Source organism: Zeus faber, assembly GCF_960531495.2.
Source record: "Zeus faber genome assembly, chromosome: 4".
Taxonomy (NCBI): Eukaryota; Metazoa; Chordata; class Actinopteri; order Zeiformes; family Zeidae; genus Zeus; species Zeus faber.
In genome coordinates this window covers 16,522,706-16,542,656 of record NC_137191.1, presented here as the reverse complement: position 1 = coordinate 16,542,656, position 19,951 = coordinate 16,522,706, and the positions used below count along the sequence as shown (strand labels likewise).

At 40.8% G+C, this 19,951-nt stretch overlaps 1 protein-coding gene across 1 annotated transcript in view; it reads right to left on the bottom strand.

Annotated features, from left to right (window-relative positions):
• The window catches only part of fbxw7 (F-box and WD repeat domain containing 7), a gene marked incomplete at its 5' end in the record, with an annotated part of 68,471 nt that extends 54,330 nt beyond the window's left edge, over positions 1–14,141 (bottom strand). The window contains 3 exons of the mRNA XM_079998487.1: positions 8,963–9,496; positions 10,121–10,366; positions 13,989–14,141. Of these exons, the coding sequence (XP_079854613.1) occupies positions 8,963–9,496; positions 10,121–10,366; positions 13,989–14,141 (933 nt within the window). The remainder of the gene's footprint in view (positions 1–8,962; positions 9,497–10,120; positions 10,367–13,988) is intronic.
• Between the last annotated feature and the right edge of the window lie 5,810 nt (positions 14,142–19,951).

Sequence of the window (19,951 nt, the reverse complement as noted above, 5' to 3'; positions counted from 1 at the left end):
AAGTCAAATAAGCTACAATATTGGATAATTCACATTTTAATATGATGCATGAACAAAATAAGAGCCACAATGAACCCAGCAAATGCCTGAAGGAGTGACATTCCCAATTTATTTCAACACCAATTCAGTGTCTGAGCTCAGCAAAATCATGCTAACCTGATATTAACTAGTATAGCAATATTAGCCTTTATTTGTAAGGCACCTTTCATACACTACACGTAACTAGTTGCATAGATAACCATGTTCCATAAAGGGTTTCTTATGGCTAAGTGCTAAAACCTGCCTTAGTTAACCATAAACCTTTTGAATCTATCACACACTGTGTGTGTGTGTGTGTGTGTGTGTGTGTGTGTGTGTGTATGCACTGTGCATGTACTTTTGATTGTATGTAATAACACCAATTTACTTGATTAAGTATGATATGGTCATTGCACGTCCATTCTAAAGCTTACGTTTCTGTTAACAGTTGATTTCTGCACAATTCATGCACACAATTGTTTACTGTTAAACACTTGTGCCTTCATGCCACTATTATTTTTTTCCCCAGATATTTAAAAGTTGTTTTTTTTATTTAAATTAAGGCGTACATGAAATTTATTTTTTCACCGTGTTATCTAATTGGTATTCAGAATTATGTAATATCACTGATTTGGTATCTACTGACTAATGTCTAGTAATGTGAAATCTGTACTTGCAATAGTGTAAAGATCTGGTCATTGGAAATCACTGTAAACCAATTGAATCATTGCTTACCATGGTACATATACAATTAAAGATCATTTTTATTACAATTATGTATTAGATATGGATAAATATACATTTCGGACTTCCTGTTTTGCCATACTACCAAGACCGTGGCAATATGACGCCCAGTCTGGAACAAAGAAAGCAGAAAAATTGCGCTGTGTTGTGGTAAACAAAACATTTTAATTATTCAGCAGAAGATTATAATTACTGAATAGGGTGTAGGGTTATCTCATTTCCCCCTGCTAAATGCAAATTGAAGAAAACCAAACCAAGGATCATCATCATATAGTGAGAAGTAATCAAAGTGACTGCTGCCAGAGGAGCTGCTTACACTGCGTAGCTCTCATGTCCCCAGGCCTTCAAAAAGGTATTCTATATAGAGGATACATGAGCTTTCCTGCTAATCTAAGGCTAGAAAGCTATGAGACCAAGACGCACGGATGTTCTTCAGCCTACTAGAACACGATCAGCCCAGGGTAATTGGTAGGAATTTCAGCCATGCAAGCAGATTTCACCTTGGGTCTTGTGGAATGCCATACAAGGGTTGACGGAGCCTCTGCATTAGCCCTTTAACCCATTTTTTAACTCTCTCCACAGAGCCAATCCCCTTCAAATAGAATTGTGAGTAATATATGTAATTAAGTCTTTCTATCAAAAAAAGCAGGAACTCAAATAGTTAACACTTTTCATCCATTTCAGGTTTTGATTCAAGTTTTATGTGCACGAAGTAAACTTCTCTCAGTTTCAACCAATTCTGTGTCTTAATGTCAAGGTCAAAGAAGATCTTAGCCTCCGGGGCTTTTAAAATGGTGATATGACCTTTAAAACCAGTGAGCCACATGGAACAGGAAGGTATAGGACACCTGCTGGATCATGCTTTCAATGCTTTGTAAATGTTCTTGATAAAGCTTTCACTCATTGCATACATTGGAGGACGTCCCACTCCTAACACTAACCTAATCCCAATACTCCCACTTCCAACTATCATATCATTATCTGATATGATTTCAGACCCTCCCTGTTGGAGAGTGGGAGAGTTAAAATATTATTCACTCTCCCACTCTCCACCAGGGAGGGTGTGAAATATCTAGCTAGTACCAGAGGAGCTAAAAAAAAAGACAAGAAATGCATTGACTCCCACACACAGGACTGTAGCCATGTGAGACGGAAACCTTAGTTCTATAAACCCCAGATGCCGTCTACAAGTGCGACAACCCACCCAAGCATGAGGGCCCTGGATTATGAATGCGAATGTCAGACCAATAGCTCTCTCTAGTGGTTATTACTGGAACACTGCAAATTAACATACAGCCGGTTATAGCAGCTCTTCTCTATTTGAAAAAAAAAAAAAAAAAAATGGTATGGTATGTACAACATCTTTCCTTTGTGAAGATAAAATAATATTTGAGGGAGCTTTATGTTCATACAGCTCATGCATTAACACTATCCGTCCGCTATACTTCATTAATAACATTTAGTTTAATGATGAACCTCAAATGGATTCTTTAACGTTTCTTTAATGTGATTCTCAATAAATTTGTGAAATATGTTAATCTCGTGCAAATTCTCCATTGTTCATCCTGATAAAGTGTTCCTTGTCACACATCTTAAACAGAAAATACAGTGATTCCTTAAAGAAAATTGCTCCATTTCAATAGCCATCCTATTGAGGTGCTTATTCACAAGAATGATGTTCATTGAAATAAGCAGCATGTATCTACTTTGGCCTCAAGGTTGGGGCTGGGGTTAAGTTTCCATGAGAACTGGTTGGCGTGAATGTGTAGTGATAGTGAGTCAACCATTAGGCTTGATGTGGGTGGATGGGAACATTGGATCTGCTGTCGTGTCTGCGGTGCAACAAAGCTAGTGTGTGGGAGACATCACCGACAACACGTAGGCTACCTTCACTTGGGAAGTCTTTTTTATGTTGTTTTTGTTTCAAATAATGATCATGTGGATGTGCGGAGGACAAATGCAACAAATGCAACAACCGGATGTACGTTCAAGCTCTGCCTGAGTGTGGCATTAAAATGAATGGAAAAAAAAACCTTCCTAATAACCTGATAACCTATTTTCACCTCAATAAAATGGAATGAGTAATAAAGTAATGTGTGCAACTCCATTACGTTAACTAAAATTGTAAGCGGTAGCTTCCTGTGCATTAACTTTTACATAGAAAAGTACCAACATCAAAAAATGTTGAGCACTTAAAATATTTTGATCAGTAGATTATTCATGTGTGTAATTTCAACACTGTGTCAAGTTGTCAACATCATGCAGTCTGAAAAACAGAAAAAACTTTACTTTCTGTAGTAGTGTGTAACATGTGGCATTTGGAGCCATTGCAGCAAGGAAGAGGTCCAACTATGAGGCAAACTGGGTGATAGTTTGAGCTGGGCGTTTGCGCACACCACCACATATGTACTGCAAAAATTTTAGTTTTTGTATTTTTTTTTTTTATGCGTGTACTGATTCATGTGATGGGCTACACCAGAAACCTACATGCAAAGCATTGCTTCGTTAGTCAATCTACCTCCCTATTTAGCCTCAGAGACATGGAGCCTTCCTCGGGGGAATAATAGAAGTCTCCATAAAAAGGGCATACATAAATAGGCTGAAATAAAATATTCATGTGCCATAATGCGATGTTCTTGCTATACTGCCAGGGCCAAGCCAGCAGCTGACAGTGAGTTTCCATTCTGGTCATATACGTATAAGCAAAAACCTGACCATAGTTGCAGTTAAGCACAGAAAACTAGATCCTCGTACCATAAGATGCTCCAAGGCCTATGGGGACATAGGCTCCAATATAGGATTATATTGATCCCTTGGGGGGGAATTTGGACATTGCAACAACTCAGCAGGGAACATAAAGTACAGAGTAAGAGTATTTATACAAAATTCAGAAACAATATGCATTCAAAAATAAAATTAGGACTAAATCACTCTCTCTAATAATAATATAAATACCCATATCAAGCATAGACTGTACATTTGTACAGTCTAAGCGCGAAACAGCGTTCAAGCCAAAGAGGACACCCCTGAAATTGCAGTTCATCCAGTGGTCGCTAGATGCTGGTGCTGGAAAACATTTGATTGCATGGAAGTCAAATGAAAGAAGCTGGGGGGGAAAAAAAAAAAGGCATTTTCTTCCTTCCCCCGACTCTGTGGGGGTTTCACTTGCCCCAACTCAGCTCACCAAGCCACCACCCAACAGCCCAAACAGGGAAAAAAATAAAAATAAAATGGTGTAAAATGTAAACCCAAACTCGAGGCTTTGAATGGTCTCGTCGGAAACTAACAGTTTATGGTACAGTCTGCTTTTATCTTTAATCAATCGCACTAAAACACCAACAGTTGCCAATGAGTATCTGCAAATACTCCTAATGTACAAAGTTCAATTGAAATTGAAACAGCATCACGAACAGATACGGTTGTCGATACTAGAATCAATTATGTTGTAGATTGTTGTGACATTTCATTTCTCCAGACCTCCATAACCTACCAGATGGTCATGCAGCTAAAGTGCATGTCTTTGCCAGAAATGGAGAAGGGCCAACAACAGGTGCCATATATATATATATATATATATATATATATATATATATTTTATTTTTTAGGCTAAAATTGAGCATATTTGCACCAGCTGGTCAAAGCTCTCTGCAGCCAGCACTGACGTGTGGGACAAACTGGTGCCTTGTGCGGCGCTCTTGCTTTATACACTTATTAGTGTTCTGCAGCTCAGTCTACAACCAGTGATCGCTGGTTCCAAACAGAGGGGTAGAAAGTTGTGTTCTCACAGACTGACAGGAGACAAACAAGAACCATTCTACTGAGGACAATAAAAGGTGCACTGCATCAAAAGATATTCTGTACATTGTTTTTGAGACAAGCTCAGATTTAGGTAAGGACTGACAAAGCACTACTACAATAGACAGCCTTTATTTAAATACTTTTTCTCATCCCAGTAGTGCACATGCTATAGGATGTAGGAATGACGGTCATCATAGGGAATCACCAATCTTGGGATTCGAGCACACACCAATATCAAATCAACCTCAGCACATTATTTTTTATTTTTTATTTATTCATTTATTTATTTTTTTAATCGCTTTACCAATAAACAACTCTGTATGGCCACATCCAAACAGGGAGGAACCTTTGGGAGGTAGCTAACAAGTCTAAATATAAATATGGTTGCCAATCTTCTACTGAAAATAACAAGAGTCTTCCCCCATATTAGGGCCATACAGTATCTGCACAGGCACTGAAGTATCACCAGGCTGTGCATCTCTGCTTGAGATATAAAAAGGAGTTGCCCAATCCAATTCCGGAAGCCTCCTGCAGCTCGAGGAGTCTTGGCAATGAAGGCATGAAACATTGTTTGGCATGAAGCGATGATCAAAATGGATCTAAACAATGCTGGTGCCATCCCAAGCCAGCATAAATACCCCTTTCTCCATTTCACACATATCTGCTCATACTGCCGTTTTAATAGCCGACCCTTCGGTCTCTTAGAGTGTCCCACACATTATATACAGATGGTGCACTTACACCTTTGCACGAGGTCAGCACAATAGCAGTATACGCTGATTAAATACCACATCTGACATCTTTATCAGGTCAGATTGTGTAGGATTATATTCTACGTCAAGAAAGCGCCCAAATGGAAAACAAATAACTATTTATCCCATTACCATCTGTGCTTTGACATTGAAATCACATAGTGATTGTGAAAGCAATGCAGCACAAGCACATATTTGGGCAATATGGTGAAAATACAATGATATTCAAATGATGTATGATCACGCTTAAAGATAACAAATTTAAAAGTGGTGGCTCAATCTCTCAGGCATTGCTGAAAATGGGCCCTGGAAGCTAGAGGTCGGATTAATCTTCTGATTTGGTGATCTGATGAGACTAAAATGGAACATTTGGGCTTGAACACAAAGTGGTTTATGTAGCGTAAACCTAGCCATGCACTTCAGCTAGGTAACACCTTCACAAGTAAAAAGTATGTGGTGGTAGCATCCAGAGTTGAATATGACATATTTAAATCCCTCCGGTCATAATGTCCAGTGAAAATATTTCCTCAAAGCACCATCACAGTTTGGCATTTTTTTGTGATATTTAAGCAGATGGCAAATATCCATTGTATAAAATATGTCGACAAGACGTGCAACACCACAAACTTTTATTATTTATTTAGACCTACTTGCCATATTTATTTAGTTTTTTGATTTTAATCAAAACTGTATTTGGGTAAAATGTTAATTAAAGCGGCAGCACTTGTTACTTATTGATCACAAACGGAAATTATTTGATTTGAAATCGAAATATGCGTAATATTTTTAAAACTGCGTTAACTGCCGAGACTTATTCCATTTTGAATATTGAATCAAAGATATTATAAATCGACATGTATTCATAATGTCATTCTTTATATAGCCTGCCTATCAATTGTTTTGAATCTCAATAGATACAGATAATATTTGACCGGGACTTTGAAATCTTCCAGGACACGTTGAGCGGCGCCAGTTTTTTCTAGCAGAAACTCTGGTACCATCATGTTATGGGGACGTTTTTTTGCAGCAGGGACTGGTATTCTGGTCAGGATGGATGGATAGAAGAATGGTGCACAATACAGAGAGATCCTGGATAAATAAATAAAAAAAAAAAAAAAAAAAAAAGTAAAAACTGGTCCCCTATACCAGAAAGCTTAAACTAGGGAGGAAGTTTATCTTTCAGGAGGAAAATGACTCAAAGCACACTGCTGAAGCAACACCGGAGCGGCTGAAGATTAAGAAAAACGTCCTTTAGTGGCCCGGTCGTAGTCCTAACCTCAACTTCATTGAACATCAATGGCCTCATGGGCACGTTTCTGTTCACTGTTTCTGCTAGACCAACCTGGAGATTAAAGATCAATTCCCAGGCAAACTGACCATAATCCCAGGTTGTGACCATTTATTTGGGAAAAATAAAAGAGGCACTGCATATTGCAACGTAAACCCAACACTAAATGCTTTGACAAAATATCAACATATCGTATGACTCGTGCCCTTTAAATAGTTTCAAAAAGAAAGACATATGCTTGGAAAACGAACAGCCATCAGATCTCTGTCGACTGCAGCTCATCTCCTAGACGTCCTAGTCTTTCGCATTCAGGACGACTAATATGCAGTGGACATGTGTCATGAGTCTCGCGATCCAACCTGGGGTTCACTTTCATTCAGGGTAACATAAATCTCAGCTAGCCTCCATCTTTGATCGGCAAGGAAGGACTCAGCAGACAGCTGCTGGAGGAGTTGAGGGTCATTGCCATGAGCCAATGCGAACTCGATTGTTTGGTGCTTTGAATTTCACATCTCTGATCCTTTCACAAATCATAAGCATGAATCACTTTTCATTGCACTGAGTTAGAGAATGAAAGAATGAATAAAATAATTTTTCAAAGAATGAAAAAATACGTTCGCACCTGAACACTACATGGTAACTATTAGAGTCTTTCTGCATCTTTAAGTTCCCTTATATGATATTATACAGGTGGGCCTGGGCAATTTGAAATAACAGCCAGCTTGCCAGTGTATTGGCCCGTGACCTTTACCACCCTTTCTGAGAGCACCATCAGGTGGCAAGGGGCAACTAAACGTGCAAGCAAATTAGAACAGCAAGACTATATTCAGGCCAATGAGACACAAAATAACTTAAGGTTGTTTAAGGTTGTTGACGCTGCAAATAGATTTTCAAAAAATGTTTTCACAAACGTGCCAATGTGCACAGTGAAAAGCAAAAGGTTAATTTAAGTGAGTAACACCTTCTTCAAAGTGCGGTTCCCCAGTGCTGGAGTAAGGTCAGAAGTAGTCCTGTGGTTTTGGTGATAAAATTGTAAAAAACTGTTCATGAATAATTATGTTACGGTTTCAGCAGTTAGGACAGATGTTTTGAATGCCAATTAAACCCTTTTCACTTGACATTTATCAGTAATAATCACTTACTCAGACACTAACACATGGCCATAATGCTTCCATCAAGCTGAACAGAAAATATGACACTTGGTGTCTGTTGAGTTGACCTTGACAAAGGTCCAAAAAGTTTAATCTTGATTGAGTTATCTCAAAGTGTGTGGTATTCAATTTTCCCCTCTCGCATGGCCTGCCATTGACCTCAATCACATACTAGTGGGCATTTCTCTCCTTTTGATTGAAACCTGCGAGTCCTGCCACCCCGTTTCTATACTCCGAGTCAGAGTCTACAACAGCTTCAGGCCACAGTTTTTCCTCATCAAGCAATCGGTCTGTGAGCCACTGACATCCTCCATGTTTTCACAGCGACTACGATTGGTTCCTGTGCATTGTACACATATACTAAGTAGCTGTATAATTATTTCTTATGATATTGTCACAATGGTAGCAAGGAGTGGTCACACACTGCATGACAAATTACCTTGGGGTGTGGCTGGAGCATATGGGACAATATGGATGTGGAGACAAAGCTCGTGACACCAAGCCAAGGTCCTTCCTTATTTATCTTCCTCTAATAAGTTTCCTAACATGTCTGAGCTACCGTGCTATTCAAAAAAAAGTGCTGGTGCACAGTTGGGTTGAGATTAGGTGACCAAAAAAAAACAACAGCCATGGAATATATGCATATGAAATGCACTAAGTAGTATGTGTTTACTCTGCTTTTATTCAATGTAATAGGACAACAGTTGCCAGGAGTGTTTGGCCACTGCCTGTTGATGGAGTATAGTTGCTCTATATTACTGCAACACGTTACTTCTGTCACCAGAGGGAGCTATTTGTTTAAATGCAAGAATCGCCCATCAGAAAAAGATGCTTTCAGATGCCATAAACGTTTTTCATATTAAGGAACCCCAATTTGATATGGATTTGGCCACGAACACCATTTGTTAAGATCTGATAAGAGTTTTACTGTTAGACGTGCTTAAGTCCAAGCGTCCAGAGCCGTCTGTATTATAGTGAGAGATAACAGTGATCAAAAGAGTCATTTTTGTGCATTCTGTGATGGTGCGAACGTCTTGTAAATCAAATCAAGGTGAAGGTAAACTATTAATAATTTTGCTGCGCAGCCTCTCGAAGGTCCCCTTAGGGCCCCGGACCTCAAATTGAGAACCACTGTTAAAACCATCTACATGTATGAGCGACAGGAAGAGGCAAAGAGCACATGGGGAAAGGGACCAAGCATGAGCACTTACCTTTTTTTTGTTGGGTGAGCTTTGGTGTGTGCAACCCGAGTCCAGGTTGTTCTTGGGGACAGAAACACTGTTCCTTCTTGAGGGAGAGCGCAGCCCTTCCTCCCCCTCCTCCTCCTCCTCCTCTCGCCCACTCTCTGAGTGTTCAAAGTCGTCACTGTCTTGGTCCATCTCCTCCTCGTCGTCCTCATCCTCCTCCTCCTCCTCTTCCTCTCCTTCTTCCCTCTCCAGCTTCCGTCTCCGCCCCGCCCCTCCCTCTGTCCTCTCCTCCTCCTCCTCTTGCTGGCCGCTACTGTTGTTGTTCTCCTCTTCCTCCTCCTCTTCCTCCTCCTCGCCCAGCTGCCGCTGGCCCCGCAACCGCCGCTCTTCCTCCTGCCACATCCAGCGGGCTCCCTTTTCTCCTCCGTTGGGTTCGTTCAGGTGGCCCTCTTCCTCTTCCTCCTCTTCTTCTTCGTCCCCCTGAGGGCCGTTGCTTACTCCCGACTCGCTGGGGGCCCATGGCTGCTCTCTCTCGCCATCCACCGCCGCAGACTCGGGCTGGATGGGGTCAGAAAAACAACATACAGGGAGGGCCGTTGAAGGAGCACACTGAGAAACTGCATACCACAAACTAATATACATTGCTCACACATAGGTGAAAAAACGCGCGCACACACACAGAGACAGACAGACAGACAGACAGACAGACAGACAGACAGACTATTATTCTTAGTTACCCGGTACCATATAAACTCTCAAATTGACAGTATTGGTAATTCATTTTTGATAAGATAACACCTGATTAATCCCTAGGGAGAAATTCAGGAGGAATGGATGATAAACTTAGCTCAGAAAGTTGTAGTTTGTCATCTGCCCACTAGGTTGTATTACAGAATTAGTATACTGTATTATGATGCATGATTGCTGTAATATCTCAATGTATTGGTCAGTTTTTGAAGACATCTCAACTAATGACGGTAAAAATGCAATGCAGCTGCGGTGTTAACAGTACATAATAAGTATCATCACATTTTGAATCCTTAATCGTGTGCATCCTATATCAAGTTTCATGAACATCCTTAAATGTAATGATTTGTGTCAACACTCTAATAAAAGCTTTTATTCCTCCGTCACACTGGATATGACAACAAAGTAATTAAAACAATGATAGGTGGCATTTACCCTACGCTGCTGCTGGCCCTCTTCCTCCACCACCCTGTTCATGTGCTCATCTTCGTCACCCTCCTCAGCCGCCTGTTGGGGCGTCCGGGCTGCCGAGGAGGCGTTACCTTGCGCCACCGGGCCCCCAGGCCCCCGCTGCCGCCTGCTGCTGCCCCCCGACAGCAGATCCTGGTTCATTTCCAAAAGCCAGCTTGCTACCTCCTGAACCTTCGCTAGGCTGTCTGAAGAGGAGAAGGGCTTGACATGCTGAAGGCAGGGGAACAGGAGGGAAGGGAAAGAAAAAGACAAAAGTGTCATTATTTTCCCCCAAAACACTGCAACGGACATGCCTTTCAAAGACAAACTTGACATTATTAGAATTAAAACAAATGAGTAGAGGGAGTTATTACAGTTTTTCAATTTCTCATATGTGGGACACACACACACACACACACACACACACACACACACACACACACACACACACACACACACACACACACACACACACACACACACACACACACACACACACACACACACACACACACACACACACACACACACACCAAAAGTGGGAATAACTGTTCATCTATATTCATGCCTCAGAAATAAAACAAAAGGATATTAGCATTTGCGCTGGGAGCCACAGAATTGCTTTTGGCAGTAAAGCAGAACAGAGGGAGAGAGGGGGAGAGCATCTGAGAGGGAGGGAGAGGGTAGGAGAAAACCCGTTTGGCTGCAGATCACAGTCTTGGATGCTCTACCACACATGCAGACAGACAGGGGCCTCCTTGTCTGTCTAGCCGTGAGAGCTACTGGTATTCCAACTCCTAGTTCTGCCAATAAACAAAGCCCAATCCGTCAAATATGAAAGCAAACATCTGGTTTGAATGTATGAGATCTCATCCAACAATTGTTCTTAAGTTAGGGAAAGGCTTGAAAAAAAGATAGTGGGGTTTTTTTCCTGAATTGAGTTGTTCATCTTATTGATACCATATTATTACAATGCATTCAACCACATATATTGCAAGCATTCCAAATGAATTTCAATGACTCAAGCCGTTGGTAGGCGCCTCTCCTTTTTTTTTTTTTTTTTACTTTAATCGATGACTTTCTATACTTTCATACCATACCGGCACACAAAATCTTCAAATGCTGCATTTTTCAAAGCATGGTCATATCATTATGTGTGATTGTTGAATATAAAGTTAAACTAGGGGAACAGAATAATCCTTTAATTTAAAAACAAATATTGGCCATAACATCTGATGCATTTCCCCAGTTGGTTGCCAGGCAGGCTTACCAGCATAAATGCACATTTGTATTGTTAAACCTCTCAAGCCAAGCATGGCAAATTAAGGGTCTGGGCAGATCTCATCATTTAACCTATTGCCCAAAGTCTCATCTCAGCTAGCATGTCCTCCTCTAATGTCCTTTAGCACTTTACAGCATTATTTACCCTGCCTACTGACATTCCTGGAAGAATGTATGCTAAGAGAAGAGATCAATAATTTATCATATCTGCATTATTAGAAGCTGTGGGTGGCTTGTCTATGTGATAGAGTATCTGATCACCCACTATGTTTGTATCTCAGACATTTACCATTTCTAATTAAAAGTAGATTCAGCACTTAAAAAAACATTTTTGTTATGGCGGTGTATTATGAAAAGCAACATGAAGGACAGTTTGACACAAAACTATGAAAAGTGATGGCTTATGTTCCATTCCTTAAAGCATGATTAGACACTGATTGATAACAAATATCAACTCATAAAACACGGAAACAAGCGGCATGAACACATGGCCCAACCGGCAACCTATACAGGAGCAGCTGGCAGATGTTTAGGATGTGACTAGGGAGCCTTCATGAAGCCTCTGCAAATATTCCAAATAAGCAGTGTCAATGAAAAAACAGGCTTTGGTGACAATCATCTTCAGTCTATCTATCTATTAGGGGGAGAGTCAAGCTGAACACAGAAGAAACCGAAATCGTCATTTTTAAAGATATGAAGACAAACAACAGGGCAGTTCAGTGCATACAGAGTCTTTGTCCTCATCTTAAAGACCCAAATTAGTATTTAGTTGCATATTTATTTTGGCTAATTCCAACATCCTCTAAGCGCATTGGAACGCTTGCGCAAACTAGCAAAGTTGTTTTTTTTCCCCTATTCGAGGAGGCATACCAGTATTTAATCAAGTAAAATCCCCATTGCTTTGACCTTGAGCAGAGAGCTCTTGAGGCCCTTGCACAGCCTTCCTTGTCTTTGCTCTACAGTCAGATCACTGTGGTAGGGAGCATTAGCCCTAGCTCAGATTGCAGAGCACCCCCCTGGTAGTTCAGAGCTATGAATCCAGGGGAAGGCTATGAATAGCCAAACTTGCCCTGCCTTTTACCGGAAAAACAAACCTTCTGTAATTGGTTTCCTAAACACAGTGTGAAATGTGTTTGTCGTTATTTTTCAAACAATTGTGTGCAGTGCAGACAGGGTGGGAGACCTGGACGCACAATCAGAATGTGACGCTGGTCATACGGGTGGGAAGTAACTGAACTCTGGTTCATACCGTCGCACAAAGATGTGGTATTGTTTAAAGATGCTAAAAATGGCTGCTTGGCTTCCTTGGTCTAATTCACCCAATTATAATCACACAAGTGTGCTTTTCACTTATGACCCTTTCTATTTAACTTAAGGAATGTGATGTGAAGTAATATTTCTGTGATATGTAGATACATGCTAGGTTTAGTAAGGCAGGATTCATCAATGAAGGAGAACAGACTAACACTCCTTTATTTTAAAGGACTATGCAACATTTTGTTCTTTACATCCAGAGAATAATTAACATTGCCTATGCCTATTCATGTCTGACAAAGGGCATGAGATGCAATGTCAAGGGGCTTTGTCTGGATCAGTGATCTCATAAATTCAATGCCTAATGTTAACAAGTTCCTTTGTGTCTATATTTCTTTGCAGAGGTTATTAATCGATGGTTCTATTTTGAGCTGGGGCCCTATGGTGTCTCAGAGGAAGAAAGTGAAACCTTAACTCTTGAGCTGCTTAACGGAGGCAAGTATTTTTCGCATTAATTGACACATTTCCATTGGAGTGGCATCCAAGAGAAGAAGAAGAAGACGCCAAGAGAAGAAGCGCAATAACAGCTTTTCTTGTATGATGCACATCTTTAAAACATCACAGACTCTTTCCATTTCATTTTTAAAAAAATACCATGCAACAATAACATAATGTGGTATTGTTCAGACGCGCAAGAAAAGCCATAAGAGGGTGTCTGGAAAGGTTTAAGAATAAGAGTGAATAGTAAAAAAACTTTTAAACAAACAATGAAAGACAATGAACTCAAGAAGCCACTTTACGGCCATAAGAAATAAGCTTCACTAATTCACAAAAGTAGGGACATAAAAGCAGCCAAAGCAGATGGACATGTGTGTATGCAGGTACATGGGGACATAGGCATGCACATGGTACATGGATTGGTTCCGTTAGAAAAACCTTTTTCCACCGACTGAAGAGGGGCAGCAATAACTGTAAACAACAACCATACTGAAGGCATCTATTTAAATGACTTTTCTGGCAGAAAGCAGGCAGACTGTTGTCAATGCAACAAGAAAGGCATTAAATATTCTGGGTCCATTACAGAATCAATTACTCTGTTGGCCTCTGTTGACACAGTGGTTCTTCAAGAAATTCTTTAAGAAAGCCAAAGCAGAATGTGTCACTAAAAAAAGCTAAGATTTTCTATCCTACTCAGACCCAACAGCAAAACACGGTCAGGCCGACAAAACAACAAGGTCTAACTAGTGCATTGCTATATGGTAAATAGGGTCAGACCACATGGATCTCGCTGGGTGTCTCCATGTTTAAGCACAGTTACCTTTGCTGGACGAGGACAGTCAGTGGCCAGTCTCTGCAGCTGCTCTGTAGTGTGGCTACAGGAGAGGAGGTCTGAGCAGCAGGCTGTGCGGCCCAGCCTCTTCATCAGAGAAGAGATAATACTGCAGCCACATCCACACATTGACTTCCTCATTAATGGTCTTGCAGCTCCAGGGGAAAAGAGCCAAGCAGAGGAGATGATATAGACGCTAGCTACAGCAGTTTCCTGGTCCTTGGTGAAATCTCAAAGTTGTCCACAGAACCAAAGCCTTTGTATCGTAGTTCCACCTGACCTGAAGCGACAGGAACTTTTACGATAAATTCAAAGTGTACGCAGCATTCTAGAATATTATCATTCCATTCACTATACACCAAGGGCACCTGAAGTTGCCATTACAGATGCTCTGGACACTGATTCTGGCAGCTGCTTCCCACTAGCCCCTTGCTCTGCTATACTCTACTCTGTACGGCATTCTGACACACGTCTCCTCCTACAGCTCCTCCCTCTGTGAAATTCACTCTGATCCAGCTCCCAACACTGCAAATGATACTACAGGATGCAGCATCCAGCGATACTCCCTCTACATCTCTCCACTCCCTGGCTGATTCTGCTTTACAGGAAAGATGCGGTTCCCGCCAGTGCTGCTGCCACGACTGCACAAGCCTCCACCCACCAAGCCGCAGGGTCCAACTGTATGCATCTCAGACAGAGCTCCCAAAATGTGACAATTGAGCTGTGTGTTGGAGACAAATCTAACAACTACTGCTTCTCAGTGTATGATGCTGATCCAATGAAAGATGACATTCTGTAGACACCTTTACACTGTAGTTTATCCTATATGGTCTATGAATTAAATTTCCCACTGCCCTGAAGTTGAGAAGTAAATGGTAATTTGAGCTGATAAAGCCAGAGGGCCTTGAGAGGGCACAATGGCAGGTGGGAAGAGTGATGGCGTAACTACGACAGAAGAAAAGTTACGACTGGAAAAACTAGCATTAAGGTGAAGCAATAAGACAATTAGACAATATGTAAGATCCAGACTATTACACATAAGACAATAGTCATGGTCAGTGAAGGATTTAAAAGTTTGAAATTAACACGCAAATGTGTGGATAATTTACACAGTTTGATGCAAAATATTACATTTTGTGCCAATGTTCTTTCATTTTCAAACCTTTCCCATATTTTGATAAAAAAAAAAAAAAAATGTGATTACCAAGTTTAACACAATTCGTTTTCAATATGTGGTGTCATGAATTTGCAGAAACTTGCACAACAGAGACGATGCACTAAACAGATGACAGTAGAGATAGCCATGGAGCATGTGTGGCCTTATGCACTGTAGACGGTGAGTTTGAGTCAGAAGTCTTTGTCAGTCAGAGGTAGAATCTCTGGTTTGGCCCGAGAATCTACAAGAGACTATAACAGTTTTTCTCCACCTGGGGCTTGTCCAGCATGTTCGGTATTCAGCCTAGTCGCTGGGTTCAGTGAAGCAGAAACATCCCCTGAGAAAATCCATTCTCGTTCGTCCCTGTTCGGGTGAGGACTACAATAAGGACAGCCTAAACTGCTCCTCCACCTGACAGCTTGAAAATGTGACCAACTACAAATTACATTGTGTAACTGCAGTGATGGGAGGGGTAATAATGCGGTGTCTAGCGCTGTCTCCCATGCTCAGTCACTGGCGCGTCAATGTGCAGGTGATAGATTTGGTGCTGAGAAGAGGTGACGTCTCACCACTGTGATTCATTTTCACAAAGCTCCCCTCATTATACACATGGTGGAATAAACAGAAAACAACAAAGCACTGAAAATATGTAAACAAGAGGAAAGCCATTTAGTTTGAGACACTTAAAAAATGGGTGAGAAAAAAAAAAAAGGTGAAAAAGTAATATACCATATTTCCTCAAACACTGACCGGGGCTTCTATTTACCTCAACTGCAGAGGGTACAAGCCCTTTATTGGAAGCAGGCTTATATTAGAGGCAGGCTCTAATATCAAATTACCTCTGTTCTATAGAGTCTATAGTATTAAGTATATACCTATTTAAAATTCAAAAATATTATTTTAGCCGGAATTTTAAATCAAACTCCCGTTTGAAAAAAAAGGAGCTACCAGCTGGCCAAAAAGACACTTGTGGTGGGAGCCAATGGGGGAAATCACAGTTTTCCGAGTTCGCCTTGAACGCACCACTTCCTGCTTGGATCACTGGAAAGCGAGAGCACTCAAGAGCGGGACATTTGCCCCAAGAAGCGATCTGCAATCTGCTACGCACCAGTAGTAGATGGAGTGAATTTAGTACATCTACCATAAAAACATACTGTTTCCATTTAGTTTGTTTTGGAGCGGAGCTACACACCGGAACAGCGCTGCAGCTCAAATCAGTTTTTCCCCTGGTCTGTAATTGAGGCCGACTTTTATTTGTTTGTGTAGACCACGCCCTCAGCATTTATTAGAGGCCCATTTTTTTGACTACAGGTTTATATTCGAGGAAATATGGTAAATATATTGTGGTACAAAGTCTGAAATTGAGGGCCAACACACTTTTGAATAGATAAATTAGACACAATGTTCAATACTTAATTTCTACAAGGAAGCATGAGTAGGCATGGTCGTGACAATCTGAATACTTCTTGCACTGGAGACTTCCTAATCTTCCTAAAGTGTCATGTTTTTGTACTTTTCTTTACCAGAACTGGAGGATGAGAGGATACAGAAGGGTGAAAGGATGTACTGTTAATTATTTATGAATATTGTCTTTCACTGTGTCAGCTCCCTACTTCAGTATTGATTCATAGAGTGGTTGAACGCTGCATTATAGCAGATGGTTTCAGTGAAAGAGGGACAGACTAAGGGCCATGTCAACACTACACCGTGTACATCGGAAAACTGCGTTTTTCGTGCCTAAAGATTTACGTCCACGCGAGCGTTTCCACCAGCATTTTCAAAAAGACCCGCACCGAAACGTCTAAAAACGGCATACGTTCCACCATGGGCGTTACGCAGGCTATGATGGCCGGCTGCTTTGCGTCAGTTCCTCCACGTACTGTATTCGGTCAATATGCATCATTTCCGCAAGTACAGTTTTCACCGCCATTTTTCACACATGCAGTTTACAGTGCGGACGTATTTGTTTAAAAACAGAATTGATAAAATGTTACAAAACAAACACAAACGAATCCTGTGAAGAGGACTGACTTTTTCGTCTGGACAATCATACCTCGTGGATAGAAACAGTCAAGGTTGACGACAACTCCATCATGTCTTCGACCACGGATCGCGTCATGTTGTTGCTTGCTGTTCTACTGACCCATACGACGTTTCCATTTATATCTTAACTGTTGAATCTGAGAGAAAGTCCTAGGGAATTGTTTGTTTTTATGCTCGTCTGTTGCCACTTTCATTTGTGGGCCAACATTGTTTAGAACAGCATTATCGAAATCCACAGAGATGACAAAAAGATTTGTGTGAATCACTTTTTGAATTTCAACTTGAAAATAAAACAAAACAAATACAAATGTCTCATCATTTGTACATACATCAAGTAGCCTAGGCTACAAATAAAAAAGGTAAAACCATGCAAATGTGAATGCAACCATTCACATGTGTTATAAGATAAGATTATATACATCAGAGAGAGCAGTCTGGAGAACTTGTTACCCATTCGGGATCAAAAACCCTTGTGAGTACATTTCTCACTCTTCTTCCATCATTTTCTTTGCAGTCTGTTCTGAAGTTATTGGGTGGAGAGGCTGGCTGGAAGCGTCTATGATAAGTTGCGGTGAGAACAATTTCTTGTTTTGCCTCTGAAATTATGCACCGGCGACCTCACGCATGTTGTTTGACCTCCAATCGGAGAACTCCTAGACATTCTGAATTTCTCACACCATTCTTCTGGAATCACAATTTCCTTGCCAAAGGTATCCCACCAGGCACTGGGCCCCAGGCCCCGGTCTGATCTAAAATTGTTTGTTCTTGTACGGTCGCATCACTTTTGTCCTTACTTAAATGCGAAGCCCAGCAGTTGTAAACGCAAAGTGTGTTGTCTTGTGTGCAGATACACCGTGTGTAGATTGCATAAAGCTATATTTAACTCTAAACAACCATTAAAGAAGAGCAGTGAGAACACTCAAACGATCTCGGCAGCCATGGTGAATGTGTACAACCCAGATCACGTGACAACCATAAGTCAACAGCATAGTCATCGTTTTCGCAAAGTTTCATTTTCTGAAATGCGAAACTGGCGTTTTCAAAAAGATCCACTTTGTCGGAGCATTTCTGAAAATCTCGTTTTCGGCGAGGAAAACGCCAGAGCGTGGTGTGGACGAGAGGCCCAAACTGAGAACGATATCTGCGTTTTCAGATTTACCCGGCGTAGTGTGGGTGTGGCCTTAAAGGCTTCTGTGAACAATACATGTGTGGGTCGAGATGTGAGTGAATATAAAGCACACTACACCTACAGTCTGGTAATGTGTAAGAAACAGAGAAAAAACATCACTTGACAAAAAAGCAGGACATTACACACACACACACACACACACACACACACACACACACACACACACACACACACACACACACACACACACACACACACACACACACACACACACACACACACACACACACACACACAATATATATAGAGTTGTGTCCAAAAATATTAAATATAAGGTACACTTCGTAACTTTTCTAATAAATCAAGATTTCTTCCTGAAATTTCTTTCTTTCTTTCTTTCTTTCTGAAATCTCTTTACAATGGAACAAAAAATGTGGGGGGGAAATACTGGAGCTTTGATTATTCCACACAAAAATCCTAAATTATTGACACCTTTTAAAAGTCATAAGAAATCATTGGATTCAAGCAGGTAATTATTCTTCAATTAATAATTGAAATCACTGGTTGTGATCACTGTTAATTGCCATCATTGCAAGACAAGTAGTCTTTCTACTGTTTTGTTTTGTTTTTCTCTCAGGACAGAAGATAGGATCCAAGCAGGGACAATCTAAAGGCTACAAGTCCATCGCGAGAGACAAGTTCCTGTGTCCACCGCGCTCAAGGTCATCAAGAGGTTTAAGGCTCATAGGACTGCAGCAAACCTCATGCATGTGGCCGCAACAGAGAAGTTAATCAGCGATTGCTGCAGAAGACCGTTGGAATGGTAGAGAACCATGGACGACTGCAAAACAGTCGTGCTGATCATTAGACGCAAGTCACAACAGTTTAAACTCTCTCTGTACGGCACCAACTCAATGAAAGTGGGTTCTATGGTAGGAGGCCCAGAAGGGCCCCACTGCTAAGAGAGAAACACGAGAAAGCCAAAAAACAAGAAATCTGATTAGTGGCTAAAGGAGGTGTTTGATAGTATTCATTTTTGACATTTCACCGGCCACCATCCAAAGCATGTGCGTGTCTGTATGTGTGTGTGTGTGTGTCTGTGTGTGTGTGTGTGTGTGTGTATGCATGTGTTGTAGTGTGGTGTGTTGCGTGACAATTTAAGATTCTTCTTCTTCTTCTCCGAAGGCTGTGCTACCAAATATTAAATGTTGGTTGCCAATTCCTTTTCTGTTCATTTCATAATATAGAAAAATACGTTAATTTAAATTAAGTTCACAAACAAAAATTCTGTACTATTAACAGTAAAATAAAGACTTTTCTTGGGAAGAAATTCCAAGGTTCATATATTTTCTATATCCATCTATATGTATATTAGGCATGACATTTATTAATCACAGCATAAAATATGTCAAAATACTTTAAAGGGACATATTGAGTGGAAATACTGTCTCCTCTGTGTAGAGGCCCTTTCTGTCTACCACCAGAAATTCAGATGGCAAGAGAGAGGGTCAGCAGCTACTGAAGATTAAATCCTTGTTTTGACCTTGTTTTGTTTTTTTTTTGTTGTTTTTTTTCCCCCACAGCATCTATTGTCTGTGTCCAGACGCAGGAAAAGTTATCAGT